Source organism: Opisthocomus hoazin, chromosome Z (genome assembly GCF_030867145.1).
Source record: "Opisthocomus hoazin isolate bOpiHoa1 chromosome Z, bOpiHoa1.hap1, whole genome shotgun sequence".
Classification (NCBI taxonomy): Eukaryota; Metazoa; Chordata; class Aves; order Opisthocomiformes; family Opisthocomidae; genus Opisthocomus; species Opisthocomus hoazin.
Genome location: NC_134454.1, coordinates 15197083 through 15212123, shown reverse-complemented (window position 1 = coordinate 15212123; position 15041 = coordinate 15197083). Strand labels below are relative to the sequence as shown.

General features: G+C 42.0%; 1 protein-coding gene across 4 annotated transcripts in view; it reads left to right on the top strand.

Moving 5' to 3' along the window:
• EPB41L4A (erythrocyte membrane protein band 4.1 like 4A) overlaps positions 1-15041 on the top strand; it is a 143971-nt gene that overhangs the window by 98838 nt on the left and 30092 nt on the right. For 3 of the 4 annotated variants that reach the window (XM_075411056.1, XM_075411055.1, XM_075411058.1), the window contains 3 exons: positions 6141-6222; positions 10544-10627; positions 13150-13263. In XM_075411056.1, the coding sequence (XP_075267171.1) occupies positions 6141-6222; positions 10544-10627; positions 13150-13263 (280 nt within the window). The remainder of the gene's footprint in view (positions 1-6140; positions 6223-10543; positions 10628-13149; positions 13264-15041) is intronic. The other variant, XM_075411057.1, reaches the window with a different exon arrangement.

Here is a 15041-nt window from a genome sequence, read left to right as displayed (position 1 = left end):
CTTCTTAGCAATTCTAGTTTGCATGTATTACATATTTCTTAAGGTGTGTTCTGGCAAATGCCACTTAAATTACGATCCAGCTGGACAGCGCTTATAATTTAGCGTTTTACAATGAAAATCAGAGTTCGATTTATTCTCACAAACCCCCAAACCCGATAACAACTTACAAATAGTTCTTAGGCAGTAGCTTCCTTCTGCTTTCTCCAAGTTCAGCATCTTTCCTCACCGGCTTCTTTACTTTTCTTCCTTTTCTTAAGATTGCAAAGTAAAGCACATGAAAAGCTTCCTTTCTGCAGCCTGTTCAAGTAGCCATTCTGGTTTTGTTTTGTTTTTTGTCTGTTGGTGCCAGTCGTGGGACCATAACAGTGGTTTTGGGGGCAGTTAGATGAAACAGTAGCTACAAATGCATGGCTGTAGCACGTGCAGGCTGCGTTGCCTCCGTCGTAGAGGTGTGTGTAAGTGCCAAAGCCTCTAACATTTGGCCTCTTATTAAAATTTTTTGCCTCCTCTCTCCTTTTTGTATACATGTTCTGGTGTTACAAGCAGTTACATAGTATGTATGTGCGTTTTTTCTTTTTCTGTCACGTGAAGATTAGTTATCTTTTGCAGAGCTGAGCGACTAATAATGTTTCTTTGTCTCATTGGTCCATTAAAGTATACTGAAGTCGTTAGGACTGCAGTCACTTGGTGAGCTCTGGGTTAAGAGTTGGAGTAGGTGCCAAGACAATGATAGAAAATATTTCCTTTTATGTTTTCAGTAAAATATTTGTGCTGTAAGAGGGGGATTGAAGGAGATGGTACTGTGAACAGAGAGAAAACAGCTTTCTTGTATAAAAGTCACTGCCATTGACTGATTCCTCTGATAGGATAGCAGTGCAGACAGTTTGGCTTTAGCATGGCAGATTTTTTTCCTAGAACCAGATTACGGTGGTTTAAAATACAGTAACCTCCCTTTTGTCACTTGCTTAATATGTTTCATATCTTAGTTGTTCTAGGGTTAGTGGAAAAATCAGACCAGGAAACTTCAGTGGCTATGCAATCAATGTTTTTATATTAGTAATTTTTTTTTTGTATATGTTTAGGTTGATGTTAAAGCTGGTGTTCCGTTGGAGAAGGGTCTTTTTGTTTTGTTCTGTAAAATGTTACATGTGAAATATGTGTAGCTTGTTTCATTTGCTTATTCTACCCATTTCACTTCAGCTGAGAGAGAATTGTAGCTGCATTTTGTTCTCGTGGCAAATGATAAACTCAGACATGGAACAGGATCTCTCATTATTCTGTCTTACCCTCTTAGGGCAAGACTGATAATGTTAAGCTTTTGCAACAGTGCGTAGGCTGAAAGCATTCATTATTCTTTTGGCTGAATGCTGCGCACGAAAAGCTCCTTGTGAATGTCCTCTCTGGACAAACATGGATGCGACCAGCCCTGTTGCCATGGATCTGCGTTTATTCAGTGGTGGAAAACACGTTGCTTAGGGTTTGTTGTTGTTCGGTAGCTGAGGATTGATTTGTCCTTGCCTTGCACACTGGGTAGTTGTATAAACTAGTGTAAAATAAGTGCTGCCATTCTGATTAAAAAGCCAGGTGGAGAATTGGGAGTGGGTATTAAAGTTACAGTACTGTCTGTATTACAGTGCGTCCAGCTCTGGAGCCCTCAGCACAGGAAAGACGTGGAGCTGTTGGAGCGGGTCCAGAGCAGGCCACAAAAATGATCCGAGGGCTGGAACACCTCTCCTACAAGAACAGGCTGAGAGAGCTGGTGGTGTTCAGCCTGCAGAAGAGAAGGCTGCTGGGAGACCTTAAAGCAGCCTTCCAGTACCTGAAGTGGGAGTACAAGAAAGCTGGAGAGGGACTTTTTACAATGGCATGTAGTGATAGGACAAGGGGTCATGGCTTGAAACTGAAAGAGGGTAAATTTAGATTAGATAGAAGAAATAAATTCTTTACTCTGAGGGTGGTGAGGCACTGGCACAGGTTGCCCAGAGAAGCTGTGGCTGCCCCCTCCCTGGCAGTGTTCAACGCCAGATTGGATGGGGCGTTGAGCAGCCTGGTCTAGTGGAAGGTCTCCCTGCCCACGGCAGGGGGGCTGGAACTAGAGGATCTGGAAGGTTCCTTCCAACCCAAACCATTCTGTGATTCTATGATAGTAGTCCCTAAGCAATCACAGGCAGTCACAGTCCCTGCCCTGACTAATTTACATATTACCACAGACGGCTATCATTACCCTGCTTTGCCAGCCTCAGTCATGGTAGCTAGCACTGTTGGTCTGGTGCATTCAAAGTCATGAACCTTTTTCCAAAAAGTTGTAAGATTGGTCTTGAAAGTTAAATTTTAGAAAATGAATCTTGGAGTAATTTTATCTCTTTACCTGTATATTTACTTTATTGCTTTACACTTTAATGTTTATTTTAAATCCTGTTTTGCAAAAGGATGGATTTGACCGCTTTTGCGTTTCATGCATGTGGTGTGACATGCACAAACCATTGAGGCTACAGGTTTGGAGACTAGTTTGGAAAAAAAACCATTATCATGGAGTAGGCTACACTGGTGTAGTCATATGGAAGTCCATTCATTTTTATAGGCTCTTAGTAACATGCTGTGCAAAGCATGAACTCTTACTGCATGTTTTCCTTTTGATCATACTGTCTTCTGCTCTCGTTAATAGATTTAAATACAAACACTATTTCCAGATAACGTCAGTGAAATGGCTTTAGTTGATAAGAAACAGGCATGACAAGCTAATTAGCTTGCCAGGCTTGTGAGGTTTTGGACATTTGAGGTTTTAGAAATGTGATAGTCTATTAAAATTGAATGCACAAATCAGCATCAAGATGGCTGTAAAAGGGAATCAAAGTATGTGCATTAATCTTATGGGAAAAGTTCAGTGCAGTGAATGCTGACAGTGACTTATCTGACAAAAGGTAAACAACCAGGAAAACCTGCCACAAGTGAGATGTTCAAGATTTCTGGCTATCTAAGGTATTTTTTAGAGACATATTACCTTGGCATGCAAGAAACACTGGTATAGATAAATTACTGCAATGGGATTAGTGTAGACAGTTTTTCTGGACTCTATTCTTTTGTGTTAGGGATACTGTATCATACAGAGGTGTGTGTTGGTAAAACAGCACTGTAATTAGTAAACGATACATGAGGTGGAACATACTTAAAGACAATTGCGGGAATTTCTGGAGGTGTGGGCAGAAAGCTCATAATTAAGCCATTTATTTGTACAAAAGAATGGTACAGCAAGAGGTTTTTTTTAAAAGTCAAAGCAAAGGTCCTCATTGTGGGCAGCAGTGGAGTCAAACATGGCTAGCATGAGGTCTTGTCTCAGTAGAAACCTATTCTGTATTTCTGGGTAGATTCTGCCTATGTGTGATAGTCAAGGGTAGGTTATCTTTTTTTTTTGTTTTGTTTTCCCTTAAGTAAGTACTTGTTAAAATGGTAGAGCGGTAACCAGGGAACTGAACAGTGAGAAGGAGCTGCTTCTTTTTTAAGGGTTTACTATAGTACTGACTGCTCCAAAAGCTGAGGTGCCCCATGTAAGCTCTGCAGCACCAGCCTTCGTGCAGGGCACTGAAGGGGTTGCAGAGGCTTCACAGACTTTCTGCACTCAGGTGGACTGACTCTGCGTCTCATAACCAGTCTCTGCCTGACATCCGGAGACGTCTGGGTGTCAGCGGAATGGTAAGGCTGTTGCCAAACACGGCAAAGGATCAGTTCTGGGGGTGGCTATTACTTCTGTAGCACTTGACCCTTGGCTCTTTTTATGGCAGTTACTTCATAGCAGTGATATGTTCTGGAGCATGAGTTCCATGAAGTTATGAGCACTCTGAGGGGCTTAGTTGGAAGCTACCTCACTCACACAGTACAATGTGAAGTACTGAAATAATTCCCTTTGTTTGAAAAAGTCATATTTTTGCTGATTTCGATACTTCTGCAGGCCAAGTTATTATAGTGGGTTTTTTCACCTTACGTATTTGACGGCCTAGGAAAGGCAATCTTACATGTATCTGCATGAAAAAAATCACGGTCAGAAACACTGAGATATCCTTATAGTTTGATACTTTGACCTACTCCATTTTCATTGCACTACCAGTACCTTCCTTAAAGGTGGGGAATTTTTGCTTCCTGTTCTTCTGTAGGCATCCTTCTCTTTTTAGAGGTCAATGGAGGAATTTTTGTAGCAGTCTTTTATGGCCTTGTGAAGATTGGTGATTCTTTTTCTGATCATTTTCTCATCCACATTAAATCAAGAAAGTTCTTTGTTCTGTAGTTCTGTCTTTTTACCAAGCAGGTCATAGTGGCAGTGTAGCTATTGCTTCCTTCTTGAAAACAGAAAATAACTGTGTGGGCAGGTGCTCCAGAGTCTGGAGAGTCGGTTGTCTCTTATTGTATAAACTAGAGGATTTGTTCAGAATGCCAAAACTTTGCTTCCCTTTTTGTATGTGAATCTGTGCCCATTCTGCATTTCCTCCTTCAGAATATTCCAAAATCTTCCTAGTGCTTATGCCTGCAGAAACAACAAAAAGTGCCTTGAAGGAGCAAATATTGTACAAGACATGACCCAGGCTACTCCCTTCCTCTCCCAGGCATTATTCTGAATAGCTAAGTAGGGAGAGGAGCAAACTAAATCATTAAAACTGGATATCTCAAGTATTTGTGTTGAAGTAGAAGAGAGTACAGAGACTTTGTATGTCAGCGGGGTGGTACGGCAAGTTGAGGGAGAATGTGGAGGAATTCTTTCTCTGAGATTGTGGAGAAAGCTTATAATGCAAAATCTTACCACATCTTTAATTAAGACATTACATTTTAGTTTTAGCCGAACAAAAAGGCTTGGAGTTTGTACCACTGTGTGAACAACACTATGATGCTGTTGCTGGTGCCCACAGGACATAGTACTTCCTTGTTAGCAGTCTTACAGGCTTCAGTCAGTCTCTTTCATTATCTTCAATGAACACGCTCAGAATCCTGTCCGGAGCTGATGTACATCATCAGTGATGTGGCTTTGTTGTTTTGCTTAACATCTGTTTCTGGAGGTGGTAACAGTTATGTAAGAAATGACTGAAATTGCCAGTTAGATGGAAAGAGAATGTGTGAACTGAAGAAAAATTACAGATTAATATTAATAGCACAGCATGGAAGCTAAAATCTTAGCACCAGTAGGAACAAACCTATCTTAATGATTAATATATTACTACATACCAAGCTGAACAGAGCAGTTCTTTTTTTGTGCATGATACTGAACTGTATACATCTGAAGAGCATAATCTTGTCATGCCACTTTGACGTTAACCCAGTATGAAATATCCAGATTCCCTTGGCCCGTAGTGCTCCTCAATCATGAATATGCAAATCGGTTTCTTTAAAGCCTATTATATTCGGGCTCAAAGGGAGGGGAGAGTGCGTATTCCTCGTGCTTCTTCAGGTTCACTTTCAAGGCTTAGGTGGGGACTTCAGTGCCAACAGTGTGAAAAGTGCGGGAACAAAATGGAAAGAGTATTGGGCACAAAACTGGAAACTAGGCAGATAACTTTCGAATATTGGCCTTAAGTTTCTGACTCACTGAAACTGATGCTTAGTTATCTCTTTGTTGTCTCTATTTACTTTATTTGTTTTCTAATCTATTGATTTAAAGTTATTATTTTCCTGGTCATAACTTAGGGTATATTAGTGTTGTGTTGCATTGTGTTGCTACATCAATTTGCAATGTTTACCTATTCATCTTGCTTTACCATCTAATCTAATGATTGTTTTAGAGGCTATAGTTACAACGTTTGAGATTCCCAAGCTTTTTCGTAGCCTGTGTTCTCACACGTTTCTTCTCATTGGTGACTGAGCGGAGCGTTCCTTTCTGGTGGCAATGACATAGAATCCCTTCAGAACAACAGCTTCAAACTCCTCTGTCTCATGTGGAAGAGTAATGAATGCCCCCCACATTAAACTTTCTTGTGATGTGGTATAACTAGAAATAAGGGTAAGACACAAAAGTGTGATCCTTAGCAAGTAGAGCATGCACCAGATACCTTGTGTATCATTTTATCTCTCATGCTGCACTGTGTTCACTAGGTGATAATGCTGAATAGGTGTGCAAGCATATATGCTACAGGACTGTTCTGTTTGTGTTTTTTTTTCAGGACCTAAGAACGTGAGCCAGATTACAACAAATGGGGAAAATGAAGGAACTACCAGAATTATTGCACCTTCCCCTGTGAAAAGGTATGTAGAGCAGCAGTTACCTTCCATCTTTTAAGAGACTGTGTATTGCGTTGGATAGAGGAACACATTTAGTAATCATTAGTAAGAGTTTATCCTGTCCTAAAGTTCAGGACCGTTGGATCTTCTGCTGACAATGGTCAGAGAGTGTTGCCCTGGAACAGGGCGTTCCAAGTGACACGGAGTTTGGAAACCCATGAATCGGGACAAGTTAGCGGGAAGGCAAACAGTCTCAGTTTTAAATACGGAAAAACCAGATACTGACCCAAGGGGTGCTGGGCAGGATAGTCCCATGAAGTCCTATGCATCTCTCCCCTGGGAGCTGTGGGCTGGCTGGCAGGGCCCTCAGGTCATGGGTCTTCTGTCTCTGCACAGAGCAAGCTCTGTTTGGGATGTGTGGGCAGGGAAGAGTTGGGCATGGCCTCTCTGCCAGCAGTGCTGTTAATCTTGTATTCCACTAGCCATTACGCCATTAAATCCAGAACAAAACTCATGAGTGTTCATGCCTGATCTTTAGGAGCAGTGAACTGCCAGGGCTCCTCTGGACTTGCATGGTCTGGTGTGTTTAATTGTTGGTGCTGAAGTGTGCATCTCCTGGTTATTAGGCATCTCTGAGAGAAAGAGGCAGGGCTCATATTTAAAAAGGTATTTGTATCCCCATCCTTAACTTTAGGTGGTATTTGGATGCCTGAATCAAAAAAGAGCGATCTGACAAAACAATGAGTCAAAAACTCAGCACCTGACTTTTTTGCTTAGTTGCCGGAATGTGTGTCTCTGCATGCCCAGTAACACTGGCAGATTTTTTTTTGACCTGAGTAACTTTCTCTGTTGAAGCTGTGTGCTTCACATTCTACATATGTGGACTGACCTCTGAAGAAGGGTGTAAAAGATGTATTGCAAGTATTTGGTGGATGTTTCCTATTGCCTAATATTTGGAACAGTTACCCCCAAAAAGAAGAGCTGAGTTTAACTGCTTCCTCATTTTGAGGGAAATTGAATCCAGTATTTTAGCCCTTAGAAAATAATACTGGTCATGGATTAAAAGAAAGTTTATGATTTTGCCACTCAGTCATGCTGAAGCTAGACCATTGAGCAGAAAACAATATAAAGGTATATAAATACCTGCAGGGAGGGTGCAGAGGACGGAGCCAGGCTCTTCTCAGTGATGCCCAGTGACAGGACCAGAAGCAGTGGGCACACACTGAGACACAGGAGGTCCCCTCTGAACGTCAGGGAACACGTTGTCACTGTGAGGGTGACTGAGCACTGGCACAGGTTTCCCAGGGACATGGTGCACCATCCATCCTTGGAGAAAATTCAGCAGCCATCTGGGAATGGTCCTGGGCAACTGGCTCTACGTGGCCCTGCTTGAGCAGGGTAGTTGGAGCAGATGACCTCCAGAGGTCCGTGCCAACCCCAACCATTCAGTCATTCTGTGATTTGTTAGGAGAGAGAAAGGTACAAAGTGAGAGGAGTCCTTATTCCGTAGTGCAGAGGTGACCATATTGGGAAAGGATATGAGCCCTTCACTACAGCTCGTGCTCCAAATGTTGTGTATACATTTTTAGCCATGAACTAAGAAATGGACAGGCAGGCTGTGGAGCAAGAACCAACATAAGGGGCTCTCAACAGGGCAGCTTCACAGTTTCTCAGTTTAGTTTCCTATGTTGACAGTTCAAAAGCAATTCACAGGCAGATTGTCACTGAGTCATAGTTGTAAATAGTGTTAGTCACTTCCAGCACAACAGTGTTGGAAGTTGTTTTTGTTGCACGCTTTCTGTTTAGAAAGTGATTTGTTTTTCTCTGTGTCTCTGCACAGGTAAAACACCTTTCAGGTCTGCCAGGCTTAGTATGCATGACAGGCAACTTATGTACTTTGTGAAGTGTTTACAGTTTGGTAGTTTGCTCCATCCTATGTAATTCTCACATTAATTGTCAGTTATGCTTGCAAAGCATTTTTCAGCAGCTCTTACAAGCTGAGTTTTCGTAATTTAATATCTCATTCACTGTTAAGACACATAGTTGGTTACTTCTGCATAAGTGGTAGAAATTCAAGGTAAACCGTAAAACCCCTCAACACCAGCAATCTCATGTGAAATTCAGATCCTAACATTTTCAAATACTTTGACTGAACTCAGCCCCTTTTGCAGCTGCGTTCCTGGAGATAATGCTAGTATCTGAAAAGCTGCCATGCTGTAGCTCTCTAGCTGTAAGGTGTGTTTGTGCTCTGAATGAATAATGGCTTAGGAATCTAATGTAGTGCATTCACCTCCCAGGATCATTCCTCTCTCTCTTTTTTAAGACTGGAGAGCACTATTCAAATTTCTTTAAGCCCAACTTCAATCTTAAGTATTGTTCAGTAGTTTATGCTGTGCAAAACCAGTTGGTTTTTGCAATACAGGACTGAACCATATTTATCTGAGTTACTTGCTTAGTCTGTAGTAAGCACATATTTTTAAGCCTGGGAATGGATTGTATGCACATATGAGTCAATAATTAATGGGTGCATTATTAAGAAAATGATTTACCTGATAAAGTATAATTTAATTTCTTTTCCTGCTGACTTACTGTAGCTTTGCATTTTGTTGACTATGTGAGAATTAAATGATTAACTCAGTGACCTGTATTAACCAAAGGCTGAGGTTAAAAGTGGATTAGTGAGTTAAGTAGCCACGACTCCTTCATAAAGCGGAGTCTGTCACCTCCTGCGCTGGGCAAAGAACTCTGGCTTATGTTGTTCTCTCTGTAAGCATCCCTAAAGCTTTTTTTTTTTCAGCTGCTTAAGTTGCACTTTGGAAAGATATGTTGTATTAATGCTTGTAGTGGGTTACTGTCAGTAATACTTTTTGAAGAGCTCAGTGGAAATCAGTGTAGCTATCTAGTTCTGTATCAGGTGAACTGCTTGTTCATGTAGAAAGCAAGCTCTAGAGATGATGATGCAGGAAAAGCATGACGAGCCATTCGCAAGAAGGTGAGTGCAAAAGCATGCTCCAGCTATAAGGCACCAAGTAAGCAGGCTATCTAGGAGCTATCTAGAGCCTGCTGTAGGTGACCCTGCTTCGGCAGGAGGGTTGGACTAGATGATCCCCAGAGGTCCCTTCCAACCCTGAACATTCTGTGACTCTGTGATTCTGTGATTCTGTGATTCCGTTAAAGGGTTGGAAGTTGTAAAACATGACACTGTGAGAATGGTAGGAATAAAGGAAGAACTGGAGCATCCTGCTGATTTTCCCTGTGTCCTATAGGTACAATGGGAAATGGGTTACAAACATTGTTACATCTCTTAAGCCAGGTGACAATCTTCACTGTCCTGGTAGTTTATCTTTCAGCAGTCAGTGGAGACAGCTCTTTCACGTTGTGAGATCTATGCTCAGTGCCTAGCAAAAAGAAAACATAAGGAGTTACTGGGGAAGGAACGAGAAGAATATGCTACTCTATGAACCTGTGACCTGTCATGTTTCATATAGTTATCACCCCTGCCTTTGTTGCTCTCATCTTAAATAATGTACTGTAGACCTGGAAAAATGGTAGAGAAATATGGTAAGGATAATCAGAGGTATGTGGTGACTCCTGTACTGGGAGATATTAAATAGTCTGTAGTTCTTTCATTTGGAAAAGAGGTGAGGCAGCTGTTAAAAAGGTATGAAAAAAAATTGTGGGGTGGAGTGTGTGATTAAGGAACCATCGTTCATAGGGCCTTTTTTCTGTCTATAAGCACAGAACTAGTGAGGAACATGGGATGGAATTTCTGAGATAGGTGGAAGTTTTGAAATAACACGAAAGCATTGTTTATGCCATAGTTAAATACTGAAGTATACTGCTACCAGGCACTGTTTATGCCAAAAATTAAAAAATGTTCAAGAGATATTTAGGTAGAGCCATGGAAGAAAGTTCCATCAACAGCTATGTAGAATAAAAAGCAGATAAAGCCTCTGGTTCAGTAATCCGTTAACTGCATACTGTGGTAGACTGTGAGAGCAAATTGTATTATTTGTCCCATTGTTAGACTTTTTGCCTATGCATCTGTTCTCGTTTGTTCTGAGACAAGATTGACCTTTTTTCTGACTCAGTGCCGCCATAATTATGAGCTTGTGGAACTGATTTTCAGGTCTTTTTTCTTCCTTCTAACCGCTCTTTCTGGGACAGATGCTACAACATATCAGCTGTTTGCTCTCTTTCACGTATCAGGCAAATAGCTATATGCCACTGTCTCTGTAATGGGCATATGCCTTTAAGATGAATTTTTGAGAGGTCAGGAGGAGACAACATGTGATCTGTGCACTGTGGGTTTTAAAAAAAAATCTGTATCTGTACTTTTATTTAGCTTTAAAAAGATGAAAAATGAAAACAGTCCAGAAACCCAAAGAAGTAAAACAAGCGCACCGTGGGAGGAAAATGGCCCACAGAGGTAAGGCAAGGCATGGTGTCTTAGGTATTTTGTGGTAGTTAGTAAATATCATGCCATATCATGCCATGGCAATAGGTGGAAGGATATTGATATAGTATATTAATGTATTAACAGGGTGACAATAAATCTTTATTGCATATAAGAAGATAGGTCCTGTCATGGATAAATAATCAGTTAAAAATTAGGAAATTAGGTGTAGGTGGAAGTGGACAGTGAGTGAGAGTCACCGGTGGCTTTCCGCAGAGATCTGTTCATAGACCTCTGCTATTGAGTGTATTTGTCAAAGACCTGCAAAAGGGGTGATAAAGTTTGGTGACGGGACAGTATTGTTTGGGATAGTGAAAGCTGTCTGTGAAGAGTGGCAGAAAGACCCCTAAAGTATGAGTGACAAGTCACTTGATGGTGGATTATGTTGAGCCAGTAAGTGTAAAGACAGGCACAGGGGGGCAAAAAAATAACGCTGGATTTCTGAGTAAAACGAGGTGCTGTGGAGTTATGATGGATAACTTCATGAAAACATCAACTATGTAGCAGTCATGAAAACAATTAGCAATTCTTAGGAAAGCAAGAGCACAACATTATGCTGTTACATAAATTTGTAGGTCGCATATTTGCTCCATGAATTATGAATGCAGTTCTGATGTCCTTATCTCAGGAAAAGGAAAAGGCTTTGAGAGGGGCAGCAAGGTTAATCAAAGGTGTGAATGGCTGTGCAGGAAATCTGTACAAGGAGCAAATGGCATAGGGCAGGCTATTCCTTCAGTGTGGAAAATAGATCATTTCAGGGGATGTGGTCTAGAAAATCATGAGTAATACAGTGAAAGGAGAAAGGGTTGTATTTTTCCAGCATAAGAACTTGGGATCTTCAGAGGAAGCTATTGGAGGTGGTTTAAAAGCGTTGAAAAGGGCAGTGAGTAGTCACTCGCCATGAGCAGGAGACCCGTGGTCCTCCTTTACAGGGGACACTGGAAGTTAGTGGATTCCTGGTAGAAACTGGATGAGTCATGGAAGAGAAATCCCCAAGGGCTTCTGAAGACAAGGTGCAGCAGCTGGCTCAGTGAGTCCTCTGGAAAGTCCCCTGGACTGGGAGTAGTAGAGGGCTGAGGGAGCACTGGGGAGCTGCAACACGGATTCAGCTTTTTGCTTCCTGTAGGTGGTGTCTCATGGCTGCTGTTGGAGACAGGCCACAGAACTAGATGGCACTTTAAGTGTAATGCAGTACGTCCCTGCTTTGATGTGATGATATGTCTTTTGGGTCACCATGGTGATTTACCCTGTGTGCTCCTTCTGTAAACATCAGGAGTGTTCAGAGTAATGACAAGGCAGTGTGCAAATATTCTCTTGCTAGGATAGACATTTATTTGTGACTTTTAAAGTAAAAGTGGCATCAGCTTGTCACATTATGGCTCCAGTGTTAAAATTGCTCTCATGATACCAGGAAGTTTGATCCCTCAGGAGCTGAAGACTGAGTTTTTGAAAGTCCATCTGTTCTAAAGGGCTATGCAGTTTTAGACATACAAGCAGACTGTATGCTGCACAGAGGCTTTCACAGCTTCTAATAATAGTTCTCATTGAGATGAACTGTGGCAGCTTTTCACATATGCAGAGCAGTGCTGTCATCGGCAGTCTGCAGAAGCAGGTGAAGAAGAATGTATCCAATTTGAAGGTCAGAGGGTTTTAGGAGAGAAGAAAGAAATACCTGAACTGGAATTTGGTGAAAATATTGCATTTACTGCATAGTTGTTGTGAAAAAGGCTAAATAAGTTTAGATGGTGTGTGGTTGAGTTTAGCATCCTTCCTCCAAAAAGTCATAGAACGTCAGTAGACTACCTTAGAGTGATATGTCCTCCATCACAGGCTCTGTTACACTGTTGGAAGAGGTCCTTGCACTTCTGTAGGAAGGTATCACAGGATAATCCATACAGGCATTTGACAGTCTGCATTTAATTTGGTAACAGCCCAAACCATAGGGTCCCACCCACGTTTAAGTACATAATCTGAAGCTTGAAACACCTCCACACCATTGGCAGAGGATTGCATGGATGAACAGCAGAGAGCTGGAGCCAAAATTGTTTCACAGTCCAAAGCATTAGCTCTGAGATGAAGACATGCACTGCAACAGGAATGCTGTTTTCATACTTATATCGATGGAAAACATGAAGAATAGAAGTGCATTTGAATACCTAGCTCTGGGGTTGGGTCACTCACACTAAAGCACAGTAATTTTATTATGCTAAAAGAATACTTAGTTCTGCATTTTGTAAGCTTAGAGCTGTTGGCTTGGCAATGCAAAGAGGTGACTCTCCTACATTTTCAAGGTTCAGTGTAAAATACTTATTGTTGGAAAGCAGTATCTGTACTTACATAGCACACACACACACACTTACATGTATATCTGAATATATAGCTGAATAAGTGTGTGTGTGAGCCTTGTCATTTTTGTGGGCTGAATCTCAGTTAGCTGGCGTAACTTGTCCTGGAAGTTTTAAAGCTGACTGTTTGCTTTTCCTTTTTAACCCTAGTGGGCTGTATAATTCTCCCAGTGACCGCAATAAATCACCAAAGTTTCCTTACTCTCGGCGACGGAACCCATCAGGTGGCAGTGAGAACGAGTCTGGGCAGCCAGTCCGGCGGAGGTAAGAGCCCCGGTGTTAATCACTGTTAGCTTCTCACAGTAGAAAGCTTGAGGTTCTGCATTCTCCGTGTCCAGTGAAGGCTCTTGGAGACATGGCTGGCTCCTGGAAAAAGGGGTGCTCTAGGGGCCAGTTGTTAGTCAAAAAAAAAAAACAACTGAGCCAAGAAACCAGATCTGCTTTTTGGAAATGAAGCTTTGGTCAGGCTTTTTGCTTGTGTGCTATTCTGGGTACAGGGAAAATGATGTTAAAAATATGAGAAACTGGATTATTGGAACGTGCAAGATCCTGTCAGTTGCTGCAGCTGTTTTTCCTTGGTGAAGGAAAGGATTGGCTAGAAAGCTGCCCAGCGGAAAAGGATCTTGGGGTGTTGGTCGACAGCCGGCTGAACATGAGCCAGCAGTGTGCCCAGGTGGCCAAGAAGGCCAACGGGATCCTGGCTTGTACCAGGAATAGTGTGGCCAGCAGGAGCAGGGAGGGGATCGTGCACCTGTGCTTGGCACTGGTGAGGCCGCACCTGGAGTACTGTGTTCAGTTTTGGGCTCCTCACTACAAGAAGAACATTGAGGTGCTGGTGGCTGGTGAGGGGTCTGGAGAACAAGTCTTATGAGGAGTGGCTGAGGCAACTGGGGCTGTTTAGTCTGGAGAAGAGGAGACTGAGGGGGGACCTTCTTCCTCTCTCCAGCTACCTGAAAGGAGGTTGTAGTGAGGCAGGTGTTGGTCTCTTCTCCCAACTAACTAGCAATAGGACAAGAGGCAATGGCCTCAAGTTGCATCAGGGGAGGTTTAGACTGGAAATTAGGAAAAATTTCTTTACTGAAAGAGGGGTCAGACATTAGAAGAGGCTGCCCAGGGACGTGGTTGAGTCCCCATCCCTGGAGGTGTTTAAAAAATGTGTAAATGTGGCAGTTTGGGATGTGGTTTAGTAGGCATGGTGGTGTTGGATTGGTGGTTGGACTTGATGATCTTAGAGGTCTTTTCCAACCTACGATTCTATGATTGATGAATGTTGCTTGCTTGACAATGAACTTCTAATACAGAGCAGTATTTTAAGTACGTTGCTTTAAGTGCAACAAATATTAAATTAATGAGCCATAAAACTGTCTTCCACAGTCCCATGTGTACATTACCTTACATTAGAGAGGATGCCAGCAAAAATACAACTATGAGATACTTAATGTGTTTTTAATGCGTACATGCTCAATTCAGTAACTTAGAGAAGTAGAATTAAATGGATGGAGATTCTGTGCTGTGTGTCCTGGAATATGTCCAAAATGTGAATTACAGGGGTAGTTCTGAAGTGATAACAGTTTTGAGAGACTACATGTTACCTGCAATGCTTTGTCCTGCTGAGAAGCTGCTTTCATCACTGAGGTACCCTGGTGCTGTGATCTGTTGTGAAGTATAGGCAAACATAGCTACTGTGCCATATTCATCACGGTCTTCTAGGATTGCCTTAAAAGCCAGCACCTAGGAGTTGCATCTCCTTCTGACATCTCTGAAGTGATTACCTGTTCAGCTTTCAAAGCCAGAGTTTGCAAAGGGGTCTCTGACGATACAGCTATATCTATAAGGAAAACTAGTTTCATGTGGAGCTTTTATATTTGTCAGGTTTCTGAGCTGCTCCAGACCTTTTATCTGCCATTATAGCTGCCTAGAACAGGAGTGAAGAAACTCACCCGTAGTGTATGCTTAGCAACCTCATGCCTGAGTTGAAGTAAATCAGTGTAGCTCTCTGTCAGTCAACAGAGTTATGTTGATTTACCCTGTTGGATAGAACC